Raw genomic sequence first — 27,140 nt, 5'->3', positions numbered from 1 at the left:
TTCGGGAATCCCGAAATAGTTTCGGGATTTCGGGACAAATCGGGAATCCCGAAATGATTTTGGGCTTTTGGGCTTTTGGACTAAAATATTATGTTTTTGGGCTAAAATTAAACCTTTTAACACTTTTGGGTTGCAATCTGCTAAGAAGCCCGTTGCAATATGTGCCAATTGCAAGTTATGTCAATTTAAATGTAGATGATACAATTGCAAGACTTTGCCAATCTGGATTCAAATGTAGATGCTACAATTGCAAGACTCTGTCGATTTAAATCATTCATACAGAAATATGTGCAACTATTGAAGCCTTCATTTTCTATGGACTCTATCGATCTAAATATATATTTAAAAATTAAATAATATATATATATTTTTTCGGTTCGGTTTGGGAATACCGAAATCCCAAAAACTTGAGACCGATTCCCGTACCGAAATTTCAGGATCGGTTCGGTATTGGGTTCCGAAATTTTCGGGAATTTCGGTTTGGGATTTTTTCGGTTTGGTTTCGGGAATTTTTCGGTTTGGTTTGGGATTTTTGGGATTTTTTTCCAGCCCTATTCATAGTTACAATTGTCTCGTCAACACTTATGATTTTCATTGAACGTAATGATCTCTGATTGTATCTCTATTATGCATTCATATAGGGGACTTTTAGAGAATGATTTGAGTTGTTGCATGCATTCATCCAACTCAATGAGTAAAGGAAAATCTGAGGGTTAATTTGTGCATCACGGTTAATCTGGGGTGTTAAGCATCATAGTTTATTGAAATGCAATTGGAAATCAATTCATGTACAAGTGTGTCATGTGTGAATAACGGATCTCTAACTAATACATTCATCATCGTATTCCTCAAATTTGTCTTACAATCTGCTTAGTTTTATAACTTGTTTATTTGTTTCAAATTCATCAAAACCAAAATCCCCTTTTACTTTCTTGTTTCAAAGTGTTAAATTTCTGTTTTGTTTGTGTTTTTTAGTGTTTTGATTCAAGCCAAAACACTAAATTTGTCTAAAGTTGTGTTAGAGTCAAATCTGCCCAGTTTGTGTTTTTAAGTTGTTTTGAGTATTTAGAACTTGTTTTGAGTCCCTTGACTCTATTCAAACGTTTTTAGTTTTGTTTTTATGTTTTTGAGTCAGTTTAGAGGTTTTAGCAAGCCCTCATAATCCCCAATTTAGAACGATCCCTACTTGCATTTATACTACAATTTGACAACAAGAAGGTTTAATTTGAATGCTTAATTTTCATCGCATCACCTATCAAATACAGCCTCTTAAAAGCAAAACAGGAAACTCCAAAGAACGACACAGGCGCTCTACCTAGCGGAAATGAGGATCACAAGCACACCGGGTGCTAGTTGCTCCAATTATCCCCGTCCTTGGAGGGTCCTTTATCCTGCATTTCCAAACATGTATAAAATACAAGCTGCTTAGCAACTAACAAGGTTAGAATTCAGATACACAAAATCATCAGGTGTCCCACCTCATCGGAAACCATTCTTGGCAGCGACCAAACTAGAATTTGTCTATCATTGCCACCTGTGTACAATTCCTGCAATGAGAGACATGAATTACAATTCATACAGGATAAAAAAATCATCAATAATCCATAGATAACAAGGTGAGCTCATGGAATAAATAAGTTAACGGAGGAAAACTTCAACAGGCTTTGTAATTTTAAATCTGATCTTAGAACAGTTGGAAAAAAGGCTTACAACGCCCGTTAATTAACATAGAAGTTGGATCAACTGATTTTAATTGACCTATAGAAAAATCCTAAATTGTTTGAAGAGTACCTGATCCTGTGAACTAAACCAGCAACAGTTTACATGTTCATAGTGACCACGAAATTTCAGGAATGTTTTACCCGACCACATATCGCACGCCTGAAAAACAAAATCAGGATGTCAAACGTTGAAGTTTGCAGAGATGCTTGTATTTTAATCCATATGTACAATTCAAAAGACTCAAAACCTACAAAAAGAATGCATTACCTTCACAGCTGTCATGCATGGAACAAAAACAAGCTCCGAAATCTGACTTGTAGCTAACTGTATCTGTATGGGCTTGCTGGTTTGCACACAGAGTTTCAAAGTTCACCAAAGTATTGCAGCCAGATTCTATATCCCACAACCTGAGTCTTGAACGGAACCTGAAATGCAAAAGCTCGATCAATGATATTGACAGTGAGGAATGAGTGAAAAACCAATTAGACTGACTTATGCATGAAAGGAATGAATCAATCATTAGGAAACTAAGGTGTGAGATCCCCCATGCATGCTTTTCTCGTTTTATTTTTATTTTCTGTTGGAGGTCGTATTCGGAAGTGTGATCTATACTGTATGACACCAGCGAATCGGGTTAAACTGCAATAATTCTGTGGTAAAGTGTAAACTGATGGATATAATTAAAAAAAAAAGTACAGTGTAACCTGAAACACTATGATTGGTATAAACATTAACTCAGTTAAAGGGACTCAAACATAGGATAGACAATTTAAATGGATTTCCTTCTTAAGCATAACAAACATCCAAAATTAAATCACTCAAGCTGCACTTAAGAGGTACATGCCGTCTTCAGTGACTTTTAATCCAGTAAAAGCACTGTAATGAGCAGTAGCATGATCCTGACTAGACAGCATCCCTGGATGTAATCTTTGCTTCATAGATCCCTTTACTGGACCTATCTCTTCCATTGATTCACATCCAGTTATCTCAAGTTTTTTAAGTTGTACAAGATTCCTAGCCATGGAAGACAATAACGCAAAAGTTAAACCAGTAAAATCATCCACCACCAAGCTTGTTAAATTGCGCAACACAACCTGCAGTATTTGTACATTCCATTTTTAAGAGAAGAGAATTCAGATTAATTGTTATTATTTAGTCAAATGGTATCTTTAGATAAAAAAATAAAAAAAAATTATACCAACAGATATTTCTTTGTAAATTATATTGCGCAAATATATAAAAAAAAAAAGTACTTATGGCATAAATGGGAAAGAATGACACCAGTGGCATACCTCCACAGCAATGATATGTGTAAATTGGGCATTGTTTTTGACATGGAGACGCTTAAGTTTTTGAAAATCTTCACTACCTGAGTGGTACACAACATTATCAGTTCCCTCCGACCCATCCAGGTACAAATCTTCACATGATCTCTTCAACATGTCTAGACCATGGTCCAATTCACAGCCAGTTGGGAGCTGGAGATTCCATATCGTCCCATTTCCACGAAGTGCCGATTAATATTTGGTATCTTTTTAATATTTGGTATCTCCTTTTGCTCTTAGTAGGGCACGGTGGCCTTTGGATGCAATCGAGATGGCAACATCACGTAACAAATCATGCATTGTGATTGATGTATTGTCCTTGGAGTCGAGTAACAGACAAGAATCTTTAAGCTCTTCAATCCGCGAGTGCAATGCATGTTGTGCGTCCACTGAATTAATGTGCTTAAACAAACCCAAACCAATTGTATAGTTCAACAAGTCTGTCAGATGTGCGTATCCCCCATGTACCAAAATTCCACAGATCAAGAATAGTGGCTTAAGCTTTTGATCATCCAATTGATTGTAAGTCCACTCTAAAGCCGAGTATGCTTCTTGTTCGGCTGAGTCTTCATTGTCAAACACTTTTAGGCATCTCAGGGCATCCTTCGATACTGGTAAAGTACTTCTATTTCTTGAAGAGCTTGCAACTGTGACAACCAAAAGTGGCAAGCCTCCACATTTTTTGGCTACATCGGTTGCCACAATTCGTATGCCGGGATTTTTAACATCACCTGCCTTCGTCTCATATAAACTCCAAGCATCTTCCTCGTTTAAAACTTGAAGCGCAAAATCTTTTTGAGACCGCTTCTCTGAGGATAGCAGTTTTCAAGTTCTGGATGTCAACAGTATTCTACAATTCGGCAGACAAGGAAGTCCTACACTCTGCAAGTCAATGCTTTCCGAAATGTTGTCTAAAATTACAAGAACTTTCGTGTCTTTTATCCTGTTACATAGACGAAGTGCTCTTACTGACATAGTTTCGCTTTCTTGAACTTCCATACCCAACTTTATGGCAATTTCTTTTTGAATTCCTTGAAGGTCTGGATTTTGCACACTTCTTACCATAACCGCATCAGCAAATAACTTTGCTTTTACAGCTTGCCTATGGACTTCTTCAACCAGTGTGGTCTTCCCCAAGCCTCCAATACCATACACCAAAATCAGGTTGGTATTAGGAATTCTCAGTTCATCCATGATCTTCTTGACAGTTAAAGTCCTCAAATCAAATGCCTCATAATGCTTGTCAAATACCATGGATACTTCTTGTGGGCGGACATTGTACGAAATGCTAGCGAAATCTCTTTTTGCGTAGAGGTTAAAAACCGCCAGCTGCAACTTTGTTGATCTCCTGCCCAGCTTGTAACGGAGCACCGGGTTTGGACAAACCCCATGGAGACAGCTCATCTTTGCTTGCGTATCACGCTTCCATAATTTGCTCGCCTTCTCGGTGATCTCAACCACGTCCTTCAGCCAGTTCTGGACGTCAGTTTGGATTTCTTCACCTTTTTCTTCAGCTCGAACAACCTCGAGCTCTAGCGCCTCTCTAGCGGCACTTAATTCGTTCACTTGAGTCTGTAGATTCTCAAGGTTTCTTTTGCAGTGAGCTAGGTAACCCACTTGGCCTATAGCTGGTTCAACTGCATACTCGGCAACTTTTACGACAATTTGAATGACAATGTCCATGCCTGTTGATGAATACAAATTAAATTAGAAAAAAAGAAGATCAAGAAATTCTTTACTTTTCTAATTGAAAAGAATCTAAAAAGAATCTTATTTAACCACTAAAGACTAAAAGCCTCTATAAAAGCCATTACGGTCTAGTGGTATTCCTCTTTACTTGTAAGTGAGAGATCTTAGGTTCGATTCGCCATAGTCGAATTTGAACCACATTATTGCTAGTCTATTTTGAGGCTTAGCCCAATAACACACCCCCTTAATGTAGATAATATCATTTGTTCAAAAAAAAAAAAAGCCCCTAGAAAAAATCATTTGACTATTCAAAACGCCTAAACTGTTGAAACTAAATGAGATTTGGTTTGATCCTACAATGTAACGTCTAGTTTTATTTTGTTGTTAGTGAATTAGGTGTGGACTTACTCTCATAAGGCAAGTGCATGCACCAGATTAGTTTCTTAGAATGAAGGGCTCAGATTGCTCACTAAGTAGCTGTCTTTGTTTGGTAGTGAAGCTTTTTGATCCAATGAAATATCCTTGTTGAGCTATTACGATTAGCTCCAGCATTTTATCTCAGAAATCCTTTTGTTATGTTTTAAAGAACTCGCCTCGGGGCGCGCCTAGGGCGCCCTTGAGGCTGGGCGGTGAGGCAAACGCCTCAGTTTTGCTGGAGTAGGCGAAATGCTTCGCCGGAGACGCCGAGGCGGCGGCGGCGCGCCTCAACGCGTCCAGGCGCCGTGTCTCACCCTGTTTTTTTTTTTTTTTTTTTTTAAAAAAAAATCATCCAAACCCAAAACGACGCCGTTTGGGTAAGGATTTTCAGCTTTAAACATCCTCTTCATTCCATACCTTCGATCGCCTGCCTTCTTGCTTCTTCTCCCGCGCGCCAGAAGCCCAGAACAGAGAACACAGCCGCCACGCCACGCCGCTTGGAGCAGCACCGTCGCCACCATCACCTTGCCGCCGTCAGCCCAGCGCCGTCAGCAAGATCCCAAAGCTTAGGGTTTCAGAAAAACTTAGGGATTTAGTTTTCTGGGGAAGGTTTTCTGGGGGGAAGAGCTCTGCCTCTGCGTGGTGCCTTTTTTCTGGGGAGTGGGGAAGGATTTAATTGAATTTTGAATACTTTGACACGATAAATAATGTTAATTAATTAATGGAGAATACAATTATCTGCAGCATTGCACTCTTTATTTAAACAAATAAAGTAAACTCAGTAAGCTATTGGCATGCCGTTGAAAGAAGTGCGATCTTGATTGAAAATAAAAAAATAATACACAAACTTTTGAAAGTTATTGAGAAGCCATTTGATAAAGTTGGCAAAACAAAGTAGTTTAGTTTGTAATTAGTGAAAAGGGTTTTAGAGCTATAATGTTTTGATGTATAACCCGTTTATTATTATTAATTAATTAATGACATACCTTACAAGTTCATCTAGAGTTGGCAATGAAGAGGATGATGCCTTTTATTTAGATGAAGAGGATTTGGATGATTGATTGATATCTTTGTTTGTATTTTGATTTCTATGAAGAGGATTTGGATGAATGATTGTTTTCTTTGTTTGTATTACTTTTTGAATGATGAATTTGGATGATATTACCTTTGAAAGATGAATTTCGATGATATTATCTTTTGAATGACTATGGATTTTAATGAAAAATTAATTGATGTTTATTTTACTTAGTATTATTTTTATACAATTATATGTATAATATATAAAACATATATATAAAAAAAAATTAAATCCCGTAAGGCTTCGCCTCACGCCTAGGCCGGGCTTCGCCTCGGACGCCTCGCCCACGCCTCACGCTTTTAATACATAACTTTTACATCACATACATACACTGAAATATTGCAGAGTTAACACGGTCTCAGAGCTCAGGTTCTGATCATCAGGATTGGGTGTTTCGTTTCTTGAATTTGTGAAGAAGAAACGGGGAAACAATACCCAAGTCTCGAAGAACCTAACTTTCGATTCAAAGTCTCACATGGCTGGTTCGAAAGTGGTGGAGACTTAATGGCTTCCATCTTCTACAATTTTTGGTTTGTTGAAATGAAGACTATTCAAGTCTCACGATCTCTGGAAACTTGTGGAAAAGGGGTTTGAAAACCCAGAAATGGAGGATAACTAGGGTGATGATGAACATCTATCAGGAATGGAGGATGATCTCTGGAAACTTGAGTGCAAACAGTGGCAGATCCAGAAAATAATATTAGGGGAATTTTTTTATACTAGAAATAACATGCATATTGCTATTTCATTGAGTCTTGGTAGGCCTGAAGTCATTTGAAAATGCATACTACACACATGTTAATGTATGCAAGGGGCATCACCTAAGGTATTCATAGACATTCATTGGGTTTTGGTAGGTCTGAAGTCAGTTGGAGGGCATTATGAAGCCAACTCTAATCTTCAAAAGGGCAGCACTTAAGGTATCCATGGACGTTCACCAAAGTTCGGAAGGTCAGCACCTAAGGTATCTATAGACGTTCATCGAAGTTCGAGGGTTCAGCTGACCCCCCTTGCCCCTTAATGGATCCGCCAGTGAGTGCAAAAAGGGTAGACATGCTACCCTGGCCAAAAGAATCACATATGCTGAACTGAAAGCTAATATAAAGAAACACTTGGGTTGGGGATATATCCTAAATTGCCTTGTTTAGCAAAATTAATATAAGAGAAATGTGTTTTCCATTGTTGTATGTGTTCTCCAATCATATGACTGCACATGTATATTTGTTGTTCAACAATGACAGGAAGTTCACTTGTAGAGTCAAAATGGAAAATGGTCAGTTGGTTAAAGCTATTGAGAAAGGAACTCTTGTTATAGAAACCAAGAGTGAAAAAGGTTTATCAAGGATGTAATGTTGGTACTTAGACTTGATGAATATTTGTTGAGTGTAGGGCAAATGATAGTACATGGTTATTTTCTAAAGGCTAAATCGCGAAAATGGTCCCTGAGATTTATATAGCAAATCACTTTGGTCTCTGAGATTTCAAATCAATAGAAGTGGTCCCTGAGATTATCCACCATCCATCATTTTCGTCCTTCCGTTAAAAACTCCGTTAAGTGTCCCGGAGCTCTTGGCGGAAGTTTGGGCAATTTTCAAAGCTTCATAACTCAATCATTTCTTAACCAAATTTGATCCATAATATATCAAAATGAAGATAGGAAAGTGTAGAATAAGATTATATCTATTTGAAAGCCCAATGGCTGCTGGAGATGATCGAAAAATAGCCTCAAAGTTGACGGGTACGAGGGAAAACTGGAAAACTCACAAGAAACTGGGTAAACTTTAAACGTTCATAACTTCTTAAATACTCAACGAAAACAAGTCATTCAAAAACAAAAATCATACTTCTCGACAAGATGAAGAGAATGGTACCTTCTTCGATGGCTAACTCGCCGTGGTTTGGCTGGACAACGGCTCGAAACTGACTGTCTTGGTCTCGAATTAGTCACTTTCGAGCCGTTTTCCAACCAAACCATGGCGAGTTAGCCGTAAAAAAAGATACAATTCTTTGTCTCGTCGAGAAGTATGATTTTCATTTTTGAATCACTTGATTTCGATGAGTATTAAAGAAGTTATGAACGTTTAAAGTTTACCTATTTCCAGCAAGTTTTTCAGTTTTCCCTCAGACCAGTCAACTTTGAGGCTATTTTCCAGCCATCTCCGGCAACCATTGGGCTTCCGAATAGGTATAATCTTATCCTACACTTTCTTTTCTTCATTTTGATATATTATGGGTCAAATTTGGTTAAGAAACGATTGAGTTACGAAGCTTTGAAAATTGCTCAAACTTCTTGCCAATAGCTCCTGGACACTTAACGGAGTTTTTAACGGAATGACGAAAATGATGGATAGTGGACAATCTCAGGGACCACTTCTATTGATTTGAAATCTCAAGGACCAAAGTGATTTGTTATACAAATCTCAGGAACCATTTTCGCGATTTAGCCTTTCCTACAATTTGGGAATGACATGGCAGAGATCTTTGAGGATGAGTTTTCAAAACTTGGTGACTCAAGTTGGAATGACAGAGAACATGAGTTCCCCATTGCCATTAGATTACCACAATTCAGTTGCTCTTAAAGCTAGAATTGTTGAAAACCCTTGGTTATGCCATAGTTTTGAGGAACTTGCAAAGATCAGAAATGGTAATTGGACTACATTAACTACAAAAAGCTGACAAAGTATGTGAATGATGATTGGTTGGCAAACAACATAGAGATTCATATGAAGCAGGAAAGGCATGGAGAGCTACTAACCCTTAGAGCTCATCCACACTGATGTTCATGGTCCAATGAAGACACCATCACTCAATGAAAACAACTATTTCTTGTTGTTCATTGATGACTGCACAAGGATGGTTTGGGTGTATCTCATAATAAACAAGGCAAACTTGTTCACTATTTTCAAAAAAATAATGCTACACTTACCACATATTTGTACTATTTCTTTAATAAAGTAGGGCCCACTAACACATTTGAGTCTCATCTCTACTAGAGAGATAGTACAAATGTTGGTAAAATTATGTGGTAAGACTAGCGTTTTTGTTTTCAAAAAGTTCAAAACAATTGTTGAACTATAATGTGGACTAAAAATCAAAAAGCTTAGAAGTCATTGAGGTGGGGAACATAGCTCAATTGAGTCCAAGGAGTTATGTGAGAACATAGGACTACAAAAACAACTAATTGTTGCTTACTCATCAGAGCAGAATGATATTACAGAAAGGGAGAATAAGACAGCAATTGAAATGGCAAAATCCATGTTGCTTGAAAAGAAGATGCCACATTCATTTTGGAGTGAAGCAGCACTGCTTCTATCTTCTCAACGGATGTCCAACAAAGGCACTTAATAAAATGAATCCTTTTGAAGCATTTAGTAGCAGGAAACTTGGTGTGAAGCATCCAAAGGTGCTCTATTCGCTATGCAAAGATGCCAACACAATTGAGACACAAACTTGAAGACAACGCCACAGTTGTGAGAAAGGGTATAGATTTTTTCAATCTTGAAACTTAAAAAGTGATTATTTTGAGGGACGTCATATTTAATATAGAAGCTGTTAGGAATTGGGATAAAAAGATTGAAGATATCATCTTAGTACCAGTTAGACTTGATGAGGTGGAATGTGAAACACAAACTAAGAGTGAAATTGTGTTTGAAATTTAGTCTCCCCAACGTTCAAGTCCAACACCAAAGGACCTAGAAGTGCAAGACTCTCCCTTAGGATCAACTTCATTAAGAATGAGGAGGTTGAGTGAGATTTATGCAACCTGCAACTATTGTATAATGGAACATGAAAGCTTTGAAGAAGCTGAGAAGGACCAATTTTGGCAGTAGGCAATGAGTGATGGAATTGCCATGATGGAGAAAAACTCAACTTGGGAACTTGTGAATAGACCAAGGGACAAACTAGTGATAGGTGTGAAATGGGTTTATAAGACCAAACTGAATCTAGACGGCTTCGTACAAAAGAACGGTACAACTAGTTGCTAAGGGTTATTTACAACAACCCAGGGTGGATTTCAATGAAACTTTGCCCTAATGGCAAGGTTGGACACTATTAGGACTTTAATTGCTTTGGCCGCATAGAAAGGTTGGAAATTGTATCCGTTGGATGTAAAGTCAACTTTTCTCAATAGCATACTTGAAGAAGAAGTGTATGTGGATTGATTTCTTCCTCACTTTATGGGAATTGGAGTGATTCCATAATCCAATGGTATTTTCATACATCAGCAAAAATATACACAGACCTTACTTGAGAAATTTGGTTTGAAAGGATGCAAAGTCAGTTGCTACCCCATTGATTACAAATGAAAAAGTGTAAGAATGATGGAACTGAAGCTGCTGATGAGAATTTGTATAAGAAAATTGTTGGCAATCTACTTTATTTGATTGCAACAAGACTTGATATCATGTTTGTAGCAAACCTACTATCAAGTTTTATGCATAGTATAACAAAGATTCACATGGGAACTTCAAAAAGGATCCTCAGATACATCTCATGAACCTTGGACTTTGGACTCAAGTATAAAAAGTGAAAATGCAGATCTAATTGGCTTCTGTGATAGTGATTGGGGTGGAAGTGAGGATGATATGAGAAGTACCTCAGGTTATGCCTTTACATTTGGATAAGGGATATTTTCTTAGGCTTCAGTCAAGCAAAAAAGTTTTGCAATGTCGACCACAACAGTTGTGTATGCGAGTGTTGTTGAGGCAACATGTCAAGCTATATGGCTAAGATTTGTTCTGAAAGGATTTTCGGGAAATGCAATTGGATGCCACAACGTTCATGTATGACAACACCTCTGCAATAACTAAGACTAAAAACCATGTGTTCCATCAGAAGACTAAGGACATATAAAAAATAAAAAAAAATAAAAAAAAATCCATTTCATCGTAGAGGCATTGCTGGAAAACACAATTGAGTTGTTGTACTACAAGTCTGAAGATCAGACTGCAGATATTTTCAGCGAAACACTGCCTAAACACAAATTTGTTTATCTGAGAGGACAGCTTGGAGTCAAAGCAGAATCCATTTAGAAGGGAATGTTGGAGCTAAATGAGATTTGGTTTCAATTCCAACGGCCAGTGTTATGTAGCTGCTAGTGTTACTTTGTTGTCAGTGAACTAGGTGTGGACTTAGTAATAGTCTCATAAGACAAGTGTATGCACCAAATTAGTTTCTCAGATTTAAGGGCTCAGAGTAATTGTCTTTGTTTGGTAGTGAAGGAGAAGGATAAGAATGTATGAAGGAAGTTGAGCTGCTACTATTAGCTCAAGCATTTCATCTCTAAAATTCTCTGATTTGTTCTTCATTCTTTTTCAAGATTACATCATGTATATACATTGGATTATTGCAGATTTATCATAAATACAATAAATAATCAATACACTGACTAAAAAGTACAAGCTTGTATGGCACCAGATTTAGAAGCAAACCAAATGTTGTTTTTAAAAAACTCACAATTGTTTTTTTTTTTTAAAGCATAGGGTTAATTGTTATGGCCTAGGGTTAAGTGATCACAAGTTTAGGACTCCGCCCAAGGGCAGAGTCCTAAACCCTAAATTATAATCTCCACCTGCCCGCATTCTGATTCCAATGCCCTTATCTATCCACTTGCCATGCTCCAATTGATTTTTGTTTGTACAGATTCTTTAGTGTTATAAAGTAAATTGATTCTACAAACTATTGAATTCGAAGCATTTTTCTCTATTATTAAACGCTAATTACATGTGAAAAGCCCCTAAATCAAATCAAATCAAATATGAAGACAACCACCAAATTACCATAAATGAAATCCAAGATTCCAACTCAAATCAAATATTATTATAATTAAAGAATGTACCCTTATCTTTGTTGGTTATGGATGAAGTGAGTTGCTCTTCAATATACGTTCTTTGGAGCACCAATACAAATCAGTCGTTCTGTAAATTGAGAATGAGCTAATGAAGTAAGAAGGGAGAGTATGTAATAATTTATTTCTTTCTTGCAAAGTATTCGGAACTATTATATGTCCAAGGTCCAATATTGAAATAATTTCAGAGGTTTTCCTTGACTTTGTCCGTGTCAACAAACAATTCGAAATTCATATCTGAAAGAGCTTGACAATAAGTTCTTTCAAAATTGACTATGTCCCTCTGTTAGAAGTGTTTCTTCTGGATACAATTGCAATTTGCTAACTAAAAGCAAAAATAACCAAGAAATCTAAAAGCACTACGTTTTATCTTCTTCTAATTTAACAATATGTGTACCCTACAAGTAAATGAAATCGTTATCAAACGGGCCCTAAACCACAGGTAAAATTGTTTGTACTTCACTAAGGTCGACTAAAAAAAGAAGCACGTCACCAATTAGTACGGATATGAGACTTTTTTTTAGATAACAAAATCTTGTTGTGGTATAAGATGAAATCTGGATCCTGCTTTCACTAAAGATCATTCACTAAGAGTTTAGGAACAATTAAAACCGAACAAAAAAAACAAAGCAAATGAAGTTAAATAAGAAGATTAAATGACGTACCTTTATCACTTTTGGTGGTGAATGCTCTTCAAATTCTTCTACCTAGACCAAAGAGTTTGTGATGCTCTTTCTTTGAAGTAAACAGATAGAAAGAAAGAAAAAGAAGGTAGCTGAAATGAAGAAACTGCAAGTGTGCAGGAAACTGACTAATTTAAACAGAATGAAATTCCCAAACATAGTAAATCCATTAGCAATTTGTTGATGTTTCTTTGTTTTATTTAGTCTAAAGATTGAAATATATAAGGATGTGCATATATATATGGAGTAAAAAGAAGTGGTGCAACCATTAGCAATGGAGTAAAGATAGTGTATTGTGTGTGATTTATATGAGAATTTTAATTCAATTTCTGAGCTGTCATTGTTTTTAATGGTAATTGAGGTGGTAGTTAAGTTATTTGAATCTATGGAAATATCGATACAAACCGAAATGGAAAACAACAAAAAAAAAACATGGAATTGAGTGCTCCCAGAGAGTCAGCTTGCGTATAAGGCCAGAAAGTATGAATAAGGGTGCTCGGCATCCCCAATAGACTACTAAGACACTTGGGTGGCTGCATGCCAAAGGCACGAGCATCTAACAGCTTGGGCGGCAAATTATTCTGTCTACAACCAAACAACAGCTTGGACGGCAAATTATTTTCAACAACCTAACAACAGCTTGGACGACAAATTATTCTGTCTATATCCTAACAACACAGCCAATAATGCAAACAAACGACACAGCCAATAGTGCGTGACAAACGACACTGTGTGCAAAGTCTGCAAACTTGTCTTAAAAATTGGTATACAAATCAAATGCACAAAAAATCTAGACAAAGTAAGGCATTTGATTTAAAATCACAATAAACAGAACCTGAATTACATCACTACAAACACAAGCAAAAGGAAATGAAATATTCCCCATTTAGACAAAGTAAGGTAGTTAAGTTATTTCAATCAAGTTGATGCATATTTCAATCGAACCTCATTAAAAACAGACTTGGAAAAAAAATTCTCACATTTTTAATCACATCCAACAGTAAAAGTCAGGCCTGCCAATATTGGATTTTTTCCCTGTTGCAACAACATAGATTACCACATAAAAACTATGTTTGATTAAAAGATTTATAAATGCAAGAACTACGTTTGGTTAAACATTTTCAAACACAATGCATGAAAAATCAATTAGAAAAGTAATTGTACAAAAGAAGATGCATATAGAGATTTAGATGATGAAATAGAAAATGTTTGCATTTTCTTTAACAAAAGAAGACACACATGGAGATTCAGTTGATGAAATCAGATAGAGATTTAGGTTCGAGGAAAAACTACGTACCCCGCTGCAAAGTGGGACACTTTACTACCCTCTATTTGTGATACAACACCAACCAAAGATTCCAACTCAGCAGCCCCAACATGAAGAATAACCAAATCATACTGGCTTGACTCCACTGCCTTCCCTTCTTGAAAATCAAGCAAGTTTAAGTAACTCAGATGCCTCAAAATCAACTGGTTGTTCGGCGCTGGCTGGACTGTTATTAAGAAAACAGTCAATTGTGAACACGCTGAAACTCCTTCTCGGCTTGTCCCCTGAAGGAAGCAAAGTAAAATCATCAAGCCGTCCCACGCCAAATTCCCCACTACAAATATCATGCAGCAGTTAGAGCCAAAATAGTATATTATCCCAAAATCCATGAAAAATCTAACAAATTTAACTAACACCCCAAGCTAAAGGCCTCAAATTTCCCAACAGGGTTCTCATTGAACATGATTATAATCTCAAATTAAACATAATTAGTATGATATTAAGCAACTAATGATAATTAAATTTTCAAAACTTGAACTACATACTTGTTATTACAGCAACAATCGTACTATCCTCCAAACCACCTTCCCTCATGTGATATTTCAGAGAGAGGGAGAGAGGACCTGAAGAGAAATGTAATGGCGATGTCATAGATGGAGGAAGAGAGAAGTGACAGAGAGGGAGAGATACAATCCCTGAACCCCACCTTATCTCTGCAGTCTGCAGCCAACACACCCATTCCCTCAGATCACCGACACCAGACCCCTCCCCTCTCCCACCCAAACCACCCCTAATCCCTAACCGTTCGATTTGGATTGAATCAAGCAAAATTGATATTTTACCTACCCAAGGGACAGCCCACTTCGGGCCCAAAAACAACAATCCCACCCGGCGGTTTTGGGTGAAGCACAGCGCGCGCGCACACAATGGGACAATTGTAATTCAGTCAAAATCGAGGGCCCATTCCATAAGAAACATAAATAGTGCAATTTGAATCTCTACAGTAATGTTGAGAGTACTATCACGTATAACATAATGCGAGTGACACAAACATAAATTATATATCATAAATTTAAAGTATAATATATTAATTTTACACGTCTTGCCAGTAGTACTTGCCATCACCAAATTAGTTAGCAAAGATAATCAAATCACCGCCTAACTTGACATGCTCTTCGCATGGATATTTCTTTTTGGACTTGGGTTGAAGAATCTCTTATTTTTTTGTTACTTTCAGATTGTAATGTTGATGGTAGTGTTCTGCGTCCCTGATTTGTAATATGTTTTCTCTTATCAATTAAATTCTACCGTTGGTATTAAAAAATAAAAAAAAAATAATCCTATACTCAATTCATGAAAGCTATGAAAAACGCATCAATTACGGGAAAATAATTGCAATGTGCATAAGGGCTGTTATTTTCAAGATTTTTTCCATCAATAGGCACTTCATATCATTGTCTATGATAGAAAGTAGAGAAACAATGGAATCAACCTCCATTTTCCAACGACGAACTCCAATTTTGTTGATGGATTCCATTTTTTTAAGCCTAATTAGTTGTTGGAGTTGTGGTATTTCCTACATCTATGAATTCTAAATAAATGAAATCATGTATGCTTTCATACAATGGTTGAAATCTTGAATTGATGAGGACTTAATTTTATTTATCAAATTGGAAACATCATAACAATGCTCTAACTAAAGGATTATATAGATTGCAATTTTGTGTGTTTATCAGGATAGAAAAAAAGAATCTCTAAAACACCATCTTGTCCATTTATGCATTTGTTTCTCTGAGTTAATCATTCTGCAGGATGAGGATTTATACTTCACCTTTTTAGCATTTGATATCATAAAAGGATGCAATAACCATTTTCCGTCCGCTGACCAGAGATCTAAAAAAACTACTCTTCAAATTTAATTTGACTTGGAACTATATATACCTTTACATGTGCCAAATATGAATGACAACTTTTACTTACGTATTAGACTGAATTGGCTTGAGCATGATTGAATTGATTGGTTTGAGTATGAAAGATTTTGAAAACTTGGATTCATTTGGAATTTAAGGTTTAGAGCTTAAATTGAGTGAAAAAAACGCATGCTAATCTGTGGTCAGGTGGAGGCTGAAATGCCTTTATGAGTCTTTCCAGCCTTAAAAAAGAATAGATAATTGTGATTTACTACCGGTTGTCCTTCATTTTTTTTAGAATAAAAAATAAAAAATAAAACGCATGTTAATCCGGTCCTAACAAAAAAACATAAGTCCTCGTCAAATGTTGCTTTCTTGCTCAACCTCGGCCAGAGCGTAGAGGTTACAAGTTGCACATAATTGCTATTGTCAATTTGAAACCAAATGATTGAATTGGAAGTGAGCCAATAGATTTCTAAATGGTTCATTGAAACTATTTGCAATAATATGAGACCTCATTCGTCTGACTCCGAACACCAATCCCACTGGCAATATTAGTGGAGGATTTACTAACTGGTGCATAAATATGGAACTGGATCCCCTCCTAAGCTCAGGAGGCTGACCAAATCACACAGATCGTTGAAATTTGATCAAACGGCTGCAATTATTATAACTTTTAAAGAGGTCTTCTGTTTGCAACCGTTGGATCAAATTTCAACGGCCCGGATCTTTTGCTCAGAAGGCTTAGCTGTCACAGCCCGTCCCGGAATTTTAATTCCGAGGACGTGAAATTACAGAAATACCCTTAAACGGGATTAAGGTGTGTAATTGTATGACATTTGTTTTACTTTAAGATCCTAAACTAGGGTTAGAATTATTTTATTGTATGTGTTAATATTATATGGGTTAAGGTAGGGCCTTATACCCGTTTTGTTGTCTCTCTCTCATCTCCTTAGTCACTCTCTCTCTCTTATTCTATCATTTCAGACTCTCTCTCTTACTCTCGAACTCACTCGAACTCACGGCAAACACCAAGCATAACCACAATCCTACACCAACGTCCAATCTAAGATCATCATCGTGATCTTGGGAACTTCACAAGCACGGGGGTATAAGTTTCAGGTGAGTTTCACTTCGGGAAACCCTAGTTTTTAAAGCCCCGTGATTTTGTACTGTTCACAAACTTAAATATGGTTATGTTTTAGGTTAAAACAAGATCACCATGAGTCTTAGGAAGTTCCAAGGAGGCTCGGAGTGCCTCGTTTGAACAAAATGGACGTCGGGATCGTTGGGTTCGAGTTTGGCCGAATTTGAGGAATTTTGGAAGGTATGATCTTGTTGTTTTTAGACCTTAAAACACTTCCAACGTGATAGTAGGTGTTAAATGATTCATTTTGGTATAAATTACGTGAAAAATGGACGAAAAATGAAGAAGAATAGTGAAATTGAAATTTTTCCCAGTTTTCCGGTGACCGGAGTCCGGCGAGGGACCGTCGGAGAAGACAATGGAATATTCCGTTAACTTTAACGGAATATTCCTAACGCCGTTACCGTTATCGTTGGGTTTTAACGGAATATTCCGAGAATATTCCTAACGGCAGTTACTGTGCCGTCAGTGTGCCAAGCACGTGGGCCGCGCGTGGGGGGCGCGTAGGGCAGTGCCACGTCAGGCGCGTGGGGGCGCGTGAAACCTCCAAAAATTATTTTAAAAATATGGGGATGATCCTGAGGTTGTGTAGGTCACTGTGGTATATTCATATACCCAATTTGGGCATCGTATGAAGAATTAATTGTCTAGTTTGGTTTAGGTGCGTTAAATGATTGTTTTAAGTTATTTCACTTATAGGTGGGTCATATAACGAGGACGAGCACATCCAGGGGCGTCAAGGGGGTTACGACCCGGCGACATACCAGTGAGTGGGCATTGTTTTCTATATATATACCTATATACTCGATTTCCCCAGAAATCAAATCTAAATGAAAAGTATATTGAAATGAAATGAAATATGATGTGATTGCCATGCATAGAATGTTATGGATATTATGAACTGTCGTATGATGCATATATGTATGATGGTGCTGTGGACGCACAGGTAAGTATTTAATTAATATTATGATGATGATGACATATACTGAGCTCATATCCTGCACCATGGTTTAGTGCTTATAGTATTCACCGCATCGCATGCTCGTCTTGGATCCAAGTAGATGCTGGTCGCACAGTCCACGCGGAGTGGGTGCGACGGGCCAGTCGTAGAGTGTTAGTGAGATTATGACTGGTGGGTGACCTTAGATTATTGTATACAGATGATTGATGAGAGAAGCACTAGAGCGAATATTACCATGAGTCGTTCAGACTACATTAGGTGGTTCCGACTTATGTGCAGAAGGTCGGACAGGTCACAGAGGTGACTCCGGCAGAGTGAGAGTGATAGATGTTGAGCTCTAGGTTCAATCGTTCAGGGCTATTAGAGGGCCTCCGATTGATTGTTTCTTTTACCTGATTTATATCATGTCAATGCATTCATACTAAACTGTTGAAATTGGCATGGTACATTCTTATTGAATCTGTTATAAGATTGATGATCGAGATGTTGAGATATATATATGCTATATATACTATTTTTCTGGGAAAATATACAGGTTTTCCAAAAAGGGGTTATAAATGTGGATTTATGAAATGATTTGGAAAAAGCTTGATTTTCGCCCACTCACGTTTTCTGTTTTTCGCCCCTCCAGGTTCTAGTTGATAGTTGAGGCGTTGGTGGCCTACGAGGACTACTTCGGTGTTTCTGACAGAATAAATAAATGTAGGACTCACCTGAGGGTGTTGTAAAATAGCTATGTTCCTACTTGACTGCACCTAGATGCTTGTGCTCTGTTTACGTGTGTTTAGTACACTTTTATGCACATAGAATGCTAAGTTGTTGATAACTGTATAATTAGTGGTTTTCGTTGACTCGTATTTTGTTATATAATCGTTTCCGCTTGCGTTTATGGTTACGTCACGCTCACGTGACGGCCAGCACGTCCTAGTCTTCGGGTTAAGGGTGCGTCATTAGCCTCCTAAGCTCAGGAGGGGATCAGGTTCCCATAAATATATATGTGTAAAGTCCACACGTCACACACACACACACACATCTTTTTCAACATACGTTAATCCTTCAAAGAAATTAACTCTCTACATGGATATCATCTTCCTATTCCTATTCATGTTTGGATTTCAAATCACCAAAAGTGCTTCAGCCTTCTGTGTTAGACAGAAAAAAAAATAAATTAGAAGTACTTTTGGGGGTCAAAAATACATTTGAAATACTTTCTGAAAGAAACACCATGTGTGTAAATTTTTCAAGACGCACCTTAAGTGCTTTTCCAAGAAACACTTAATGTGCTTCTAAAAAAGTGCTTTTAATGGGGTCAAAAAAGCACTTCAAGTGCTTTTTGAAAGGAACATCATTTGTGTGATGTTTACAAGAAGTATTTCAAATGCCTTTTTCAGAAAGCACCTCAATGTGCTTCTAATGCCTTTTCAGTCTAAACTTACGTATTAGACTGAGGCCTTCTCCTCCATCTGATTCTGATATGGAGGACTTGACAGAAAACTACAGCAAGCTCAATTTGGCTCTGAGTGTGATGCACGAGTGTTTTGAGCCTTCTCAGGATCCTTACACGAAAAGAGACATTGTCGAGGACATTATTTTCAACAAAGAATCAGACCTGAGCCTCTTGAACTTCAGAAGGTTTTACACAATGCTTTTGGAGAGAGATGAGGAAGTGATCACCGTCAGTAGCCTAAGGATCTACAGTGAGTTGGCGGAAGTACCTCTGGTGGCAACTAGGTTCCATTATCGTAGACAAGGAATGTGTCGTGTTATGATGGATGAGCTTGAAAACCAGCTCGTCAACTTGGGAGTTGAGAGACTGATTTTGCCTTCTGCTTCTAGTACGCTGGATACATGGACTAGCACTTCATTACACCTAATGAGAGGATGCAGTTTCTGAATTATACTTTCCTGGATTTCCAGGGCACTATCTTGTGCCATAAAGTATTGAAACAGGCCAACTCTACGACACAAGCAACCATACCGTTCTGGGGAAGTATCAAATTTGATGGATCGCCTGTTGCCACCTCTACAGTAACTCAGGCAGAAGACAATCAGCCGGAGAATGGAGCTTCAGACCAAGAATTGGGGAACGTTGCCTCCGGTGACAAGTTTTTGATTGATGTTGACTGCATGTTGTTGGACAACAACGAACCTAGTTTCTCAGCGTGGTACAACGAACAGAATTTTAGGTTGATTCCAGGATTTTGTTAGGGTGTAACTATATAGGATAACTGAACAAATTATCTAGGGAAATATTTGACAGTTACATTTGGTAATTATCTACAATTTTTTAATGTGTTATTAAACTAAATATCACTTATCAAATTTATTTTTCGTTCAGAACAGACTCAGTTTTTCTTCTTTTAATTCATCAATGCACAAGTTTTTCCATGAATTTTTCCCTGGATTCTACTTTAAGAATGAGTTTAAATGTACACATATATACACGCCGCAAGAAAATATAAACTTACTAATCATTGTGCCTATCAAGTACAGCCTCTTAGATCTAAAAGCAAAACAGGAAACTCCGAGAAAGACAAAGGTGCTCTACCTAGCGGAAATGAGGATCACAAGCACAGCGGATGCTAGTCACTCCAATTATCCTCGTCCTTGGATGGTCCTTTATCCTGCATTTCCAAACATGCATAAGATACAAGCCGCTAAGAAACTAATAAGGTTAGATACACAAAATTATCAGGTGTCCCACCTCATTGGAAAAAATTCTTGGCGGCGACCAAACTAGAATTTGTCTATCATCGCCACTAGTGTACAATTCCTGCAATGAGAGATATGAATTACAATTCATACAGGATTCAAAAATCATCAATAATCCATAGATAACAAGGTGAGCTCATGGAATAAAGAAATTAACGGGTTTTGTAATTTTAAATCTGATCTTAGAAAATTTGGAAAAAAAGGCTTACAACTCCCGTTAATTGACATAGAAGTTGGAGCAACTAACTTTAATATTAAATGCCATTTTAGTTTATAAAGCATTGATTGGAAAAGACCTATAGAAAAATCGTAAATTGTTTAAAGAGTACCTGATCCTGTGAACCAAACCAGCAACAGTTTACATGTTCATAGTGACCACGAAATTTCAGGGATGTTTTACCTGACCACATATCGAATGCCTGAGAAACAAAATCTGGATGTCAAACGTTGAAGTTTGTAGAGATGCTTATATTTTAATCCACATGTACAATTCAAAAGACTCAAACCCACGAAAAGAATGCATTACCTTCACAGCTGTCATGCATGGAACAAAAACAAGCTCCGAATTCTGACTTGTAGCTAACTGTATGGGCTTGCTGCTTTGCATACGCACAGTTTCAAAGTTCACCAAAGTATTGCAGCCAGATTCTATATCCCACAACCTCAGTCTTGAATCGGAACCTGAAATGCAAAAGCTCGATCAATGACATCGGCAGTGAGGAATGAATGAAAAACCAATTAGACTAACTTATGCACGAAAGGAATGAATCAAACATTAGGAAACTAAGGTGTGAGATCCCCCATGCATGCTTTTCTCTTTTTATTTTTATTTTCTGTTGGAGGTCGTATTCTGAAGTGTGATCTGTACTGTTTGACACCAGTGAATTTGGTTAAACTGCAATAATTCTGTGATAAAGTGTAAACTGATGGATATAATTAAAAAAGTAAACAGTGAACCTGAAACACTATGATTAGTATAAACATTAACTCGGTTAAAGGGACTCAAACATAGGATAGACAATTTAAATGGATTTGCTTCTCAAGCATAACAAACCTCCAAAATTAAATCACTCAACCTGCACTTAAGAGGTACATGCATCTTCAGTGACTTTTAATCCAGTAACAGCACCGTAATGAGCAGTGGCACGATCCTGACTAGACAGCGTCCCTGGATGTAATATTTGCTTCATAGATCCCCTTACTGGACCTTTACCAATAGGTGAGTGCTTTGCACCACTCCCATTCGAAAGTTTCCTTTGTGCTGCCCGAGCTTTTGCAGATGTGCTTTGACTTGGGGACGAGGACTTAACTGTTGAACCTTGAGCCAGACATAAAATCAAATATTATCAGTAAGGAAAAGTTCAACATACCATTTTCTCCAGTTAAAACTAGATTCTTCTACTGACTACAAGCTTCAATAACAAACATTGCTAATAATGCAATGAAGTTATAATTGAAATTTGAAAAAGAGGGAACTCAGGACTTATACAAGCAAATAGACATCACATATAATGGGTTGTGCATTCACACTGTATCTTCAGTGTGGATCATCGTATTGGTTGAGATCTCATCACGTTTCATTGTCATAAAAGTCACAGATCCATGTGACACCAACAAGTTTAGCTGTGTTCAACTTTGTGTTGAATAAAACGGAGAAGAATAACATGACAGGAGTGAAAGAAAGCATAAAAACTTTTTCCAGTACCAATGATTTAATAGTTTAACAAAGAGGAAACAACATTTCCCAAAAACATATATAAAACCATTTCAGAAATGCTGGTGAAATAGGCTAACTAACAGCGAAGCAAATAATATTAAAATAAAAACTGAGCAAAATAAGTACGCTATAAGTAATTTGAAAACAAACTTTTTTGGCTCAGCCAAGAAAAGAAGAAAACCTTAACTGTGGCAGAGCGTTTCAGGATGGGTGGACGTCTCCCTAGCTGAGACTGAGATTGATCCAAAACAAGAAAAAATCTGGCACGTCTAATGTCCCAAAAACGTATTGCACCATCACATCCACCTAGAAGTAGACCATTCCACAGCCATCACACCATCTGCCATCATGAAAATACAGCACTTACGACCCTCTAGATGCACGAAACTTTATTCTACGTTATATGTTAAAACTTAAACCCAAGAAACAAGACTAAAAACACTTGTGCTTTTGTAAACAAAAACTAGAGAACCCAAAGGAAGAATATGAATCTACCAAGAGCAGAAACCTAGCTTTACGATAATAAGGTTCTAAGCATAAATCCCACCAACACAGTGTATTGTAAATTTCCTGCTGCCCACAATTACAGGGGTTCAACCAGAAAATCCAAATGCTACAAATTACAAAATGCTGAGAAAACCGACTATGTTGGATTGTTTAAAGAAGCGAATTTTCACAACATTCGTGACTGTCCACCCTAAATTTCAAGAAGAACCCCTGCTTATATCCTCAATATTGTCATCCAAAATGTTTCATGTGTTCACATAACCATGATAAGAAGTTTAAATTTTGTAACTTTCTATGTATCAAGTGTGCATCAAACGTCGAATTCTATGAATTTTGGGACATACCGTGGTGGCCAGACAAGGTGTGAGCAAAAGCCCCAGAGGCAATATCACAGAGGCGGACTTGAACAGTTCCGGCAGCAATGAGCATGTGAGAAGTTGCCAACGGCGACATTGCAGTCCAGTACATCTTCCCCGACATCTTGAAGTCCATCACTATGTTATGAACCCAATTTGTGATTGAGGCTTATGCTTTAATTAAAGAGTCAAAATAGTTGTAATTGAGGGTTTTACTGGTTATTAGGAGAGTTTGTTAGAAATGCTAGCTGGCAGGAGTCACACTTTGTGTATAAGAGCACTTGCTCTTTGGTTTGAAAACAGATCAGAATTTACAAAGAAATCAATACAAAAAATATTGGAGCTCTGCTCCTTCTTCTCTCCTTCCCTCTTCTTCCATAGCTTTCTTGTGCTACTTGCAGGTTGATTAAGGGAATTGAGAATTAGATCTTATCAATGGTATCATCCTTCTCGAATCCTGGTTTCCCTCATGTGGACGCCCACCCGAACCGTCTTCCTGCCATGGATGCACGCCTCTCCGCTGCAATCGACTCCTTTGAAGCTTCGATGCGTGCTGCGCTCCGTGATGCACTCCGCGAAGCTTTGGATTCTGCATTCGCAAATTTCACGACGAATTTCAGCCGTGATTGGGCCTTGCTCCGCCGCGACTCGGCTCTCAGAGCGGAGGGAGTTTCTGATCCAGTCCCGACGACTTCCGATGACACGCAATCAATCGCTCTCGGTCATCCCGGACTTCAAGGAGATGATACTCCGCCAAGACTTCCATCTCCAATCGAAGTCCATTCTGTTCCGCCGTTGTTTTCGTCATCACCATTGTTGCGAGAAATCGCAGCTCCGTCCGTCAAGCCACAGTTGAACTCGAACGATACGTTGGCATCGACAATTCACACCAGTGTGCAAGGTTTTGTGTCTCCTCTGAGGAACACAGGAACCACCAAAATTGCAGTCCATTTTCTACTTGCAGACCAAAACGTCAGTGACTCCATCAGCCTTGAGGAGTATGGAGATTACTGGAGCTTCAACCCACAGACTATATGTTTTTATATGCTGCACTTAACGCATACAAACACCACAAAGCGTCGACACGAGGTATTGACATCCTTGCTTTCCAATTTTACAAATCGGAAGGACAAATGGTATTGGGTTTTGCAGCTTATTCTGGCATATTATACTGGTGTTATTGTGATAATGTATGAAGACTTCTTAACTGATAAATGTGGATGGGGTAATTGGTACCTTGTGGGTAAAGTTGTGATGAAGAATTTCTATGCATTGCATCTGTTTGATGAAATGTTTGAGAGGCATAATATGGAGAATATGTCATTCAGTAGCAACCTGGAAGCTTTGGATATTGTTATACTTGTATATCGGTCTTGGCCTAAAGATCTTGTCGCTAGTTTCACTAAGGAGAATGGGACCTCGGGTCATATCCATGCTATCAAGCAGTTCATCTGCTTATCATTGTTACACATCTGTGCGTTGACAGTCATGGCCATTTCCCAGCTTCACTATTCTATTTTCACCAGATTATTATTGAAATTGAATAAGGAATTTTGTAATAGGGTTGATGTACACCTTGATGCTGTTTCTTTTCCTAATTGCGTGGAGAATGACCAGATTTTCCAGCAACCGGGTTGGTGTCACAAGCTCAATGATCCTTGTGACAATATATCTTATCAAAGAGTTTTCTTCAATAAGAGGAATAATACAAAATGGTTGATGGAGAAGCCCTGCATTCTCTCTTTCACGGTAGTAGAAGAAAAGGGGAAGAGAAAGGCTTTCGGGTTTGTTACATCCATTATCAGGCTCTTGGAAGAATCTGCCAACTTGAAAAGGCTTAAAGGTGGACATGTCGGACAAGAACAGGACATGTTTGCAATTCTCAGCTGTAAACACATAAATGATCTTCTTAAAATCAAGGCAGAGTTATTCCCTTGTAATTTCCAGAAACTGCTTCCTATTGTTCTTTGCCTACCTTTGGTTATTGAGCATGATAATGCATGGAAAATTGCCATATTATTCTGTGATGCTGCACTAGATACTATAGTATTACAATTCCTCTTGGAGCTATTGAGTGTAGGAAAGGCTAGTGTGGGTATTGTTATAAGAGAGGGAACTACAAATGAAAATGAGTACCTTATCAATTTATATTTGGCAGCGATGGATCAACATTTTCCTGATGACACCTACTTATCTGATGCCTTCCCACTTAATCCAAGGAAATCACTGATTGCACAGACCTCTTACTTCAAGAAAGTCATTTTCATGGTTACCAACAATCTCACAAGTTCCCCAAATTTAGAGATTGAGGTCAAGCTTCTTTTTCAGGAGAATGGAACAACAACATCTTCAATCTTACTTTTCTTATTTCATGGAATGCATTCCAAGGAGTGTGGGAAATCTGGGAAAAAAAAGGCGCTACAATTTGTGGCTGAAACTGCGCAGCAGTGTGGTACCGTCAATGCAGTGAGGCAGTACTTGTGGTTGTTTGAAGAATTTCCTCCAAAAGTTGTGCATGCTTATGTGGATTCCTTCAATTTCAGAGGTAGAGGCTTTGATGAAGCATGGTTCCACCGCTTTGCAGGAAAATTCAAGGAAAAGTACAAGATTGATGTCTTCCAAAATGCAACGGCTTGCCTTCTCCTTTGTACCGCATGTGAGATGCTCAAGAAGGTACTTAGTGCAAATCATGAGGCACCTTTGAATACAGAGTGTTTAATGGAAGAGAAGGTATTTTCACGCATGAAGTTAACTAGTATACTTGGTCTTTTCCATGATAACTCTTTGTACTATGAGATGACTGATGAATCTCTGATGAGTTACAAGGGAAAGAGTAATGAAAATGAGTACCTTATCAATCACATTGATTCATCCAAGCACATTGATTTTTCATCTGGGGGGGTCACATCTGCTCTTCGTATTACTGATGGTGCACTTGCGATGGTGGATGGTATTGAGGAGGCTTCAACTTGTAGATCAGTTGATCTGCAATCTTCAATTGCCACAATTGAGACAATCATGAACAACTTATATGATGACCTTACTGTAGTTATTCTCTTGCTACTAAAAAATGCTGATGCCCGTGAGAATGTTCTTAAGTATCTTGCAAAGGTGATCAACAGATACTCATCATGGGCTCATATTCAGGTGGATCCTCTTCCCTGTGATATTTCGAGGTCTGAATATCAGTGGCATGTCCCAAGTCACCAAAGTGCTTAGAAACAGATTACTAAGGAGGGTTCATATAATGGCCAGTTCCAAGGATAGTTTCACTTTGTCTTTATTGTCGCCAGCAGGACAAGCATCTTCAACACCAAGGCTGAAATTGCGTTGAAGGAAAATTTTGCTACTGCCGCCACCCTGCTAGTTGCTGCTCGTTTCAAACAAGTTTCCACAGTTATTTTTTTAAGCCTTGAGGACAAGGCTAATTTTCAAGGGGGAAATATTGTTATGAACCCAATTTGTGATTGAGGCTTATGCTTTAATTAAAGAGTCAAAATAGTTGTAATTGAGGGTTTTACTGGTTATTAGGAGAGTTTGTTAGAAATGCCAGCTGGCAGGAGTCACACTTTGTGTATAAGAGCACTTGCTCTTTGGTTTGAAAACAGATCAGAATTTACAACAAAGAAATCAATACAAAAAATATTGGAGCTCTGCTCCTTCTTCTCTCATTCCCTCTTCTTCCATAGCTTTCTTGTGCTACTTGCAGGTTGATTAAGGGAATTGAGAATTAGATCTTATCACACTACCTGAGTCGTATTCGTGTCCCAAACATTGATGTGATGATCGTACGACACCGTC

General features: G+C 37.9%; 2 protein-coding genes across 2 annotated transcripts; both read right to left on the bottom strand.

The window, feature by feature from the left end:
* Nucleotides 1–1,169: 1,169 nt before the first annotated feature.
* LOC103434119 (uncharacterized) lies at nt 1,170–14,830 on the bottom strand. Its single transcript, XM_070826153.1, has 11 exons — nt 14,575–14,830; nt 14,060–14,363; nt 13,743–13,797; nt 12,745–12,786; nt 12,071–12,149; nt 5,571–5,806; nt 3,015–4,732; nt 1,990–2,147; nt 1,792–1,881; nt 1,479–1,547; nt 1,170–1,391 (listed from the first exon to the last, which is right to left on the bottom strand). Exons 1-3 carry the CDS (start codon nt 14,678–14,680, stop codon nt 13,770–13,772), a joined length of 438 nt encoding a protein of 145 aa, XP_070682254.1. The 5' UTR covers nt 14,681–14,830; the 3' UTR covers nt 1,170–1,391; nt 1,479–1,547; nt 1,792–1,881; nt 1,990–2,147; nt 3,015–4,732; nt 5,571–5,806; nt 12,071–12,149; nt 12,745–12,786; nt 13,743–13,769.
* LOC139197996 (probable disease resistance protein At5g63020) lies at nt 3,258–4,730 on the bottom strand. Its single transcript, XM_070826219.1, has 2 exons — nt 4,049–4,730; nt 3,258–3,856 (listed from the first exon to the last, which is right to left on the bottom strand). The coding sequence occupies exons 1-2, from the start codon at nt 4,728–4,730 to the stop codon at nt 3,258–3,260; spliced, it is 1,281 nt and encodes a 426-aa protein (XP_070682320.1).
* Nucleotides 14,831–27,140: the final 12,310 nt, after the last annotated feature.

This window comes from Malus domestica, chromosome 08 (assembly GCF_042453785.1).
Source record: "Malus domestica chromosome 08, GDT2T_hap1".
Taxonomy (NCBI): Eukaryota; Viridiplantae; Streptophyta; class Magnoliopsida; order Rosales; family Rosaceae; genus Malus; species Malus domestica.
The sequence above is the reverse complement of the archived record's forward strand: the minus strand, read 5'-3'. Positions and strand labels throughout refer to the sequence as shown.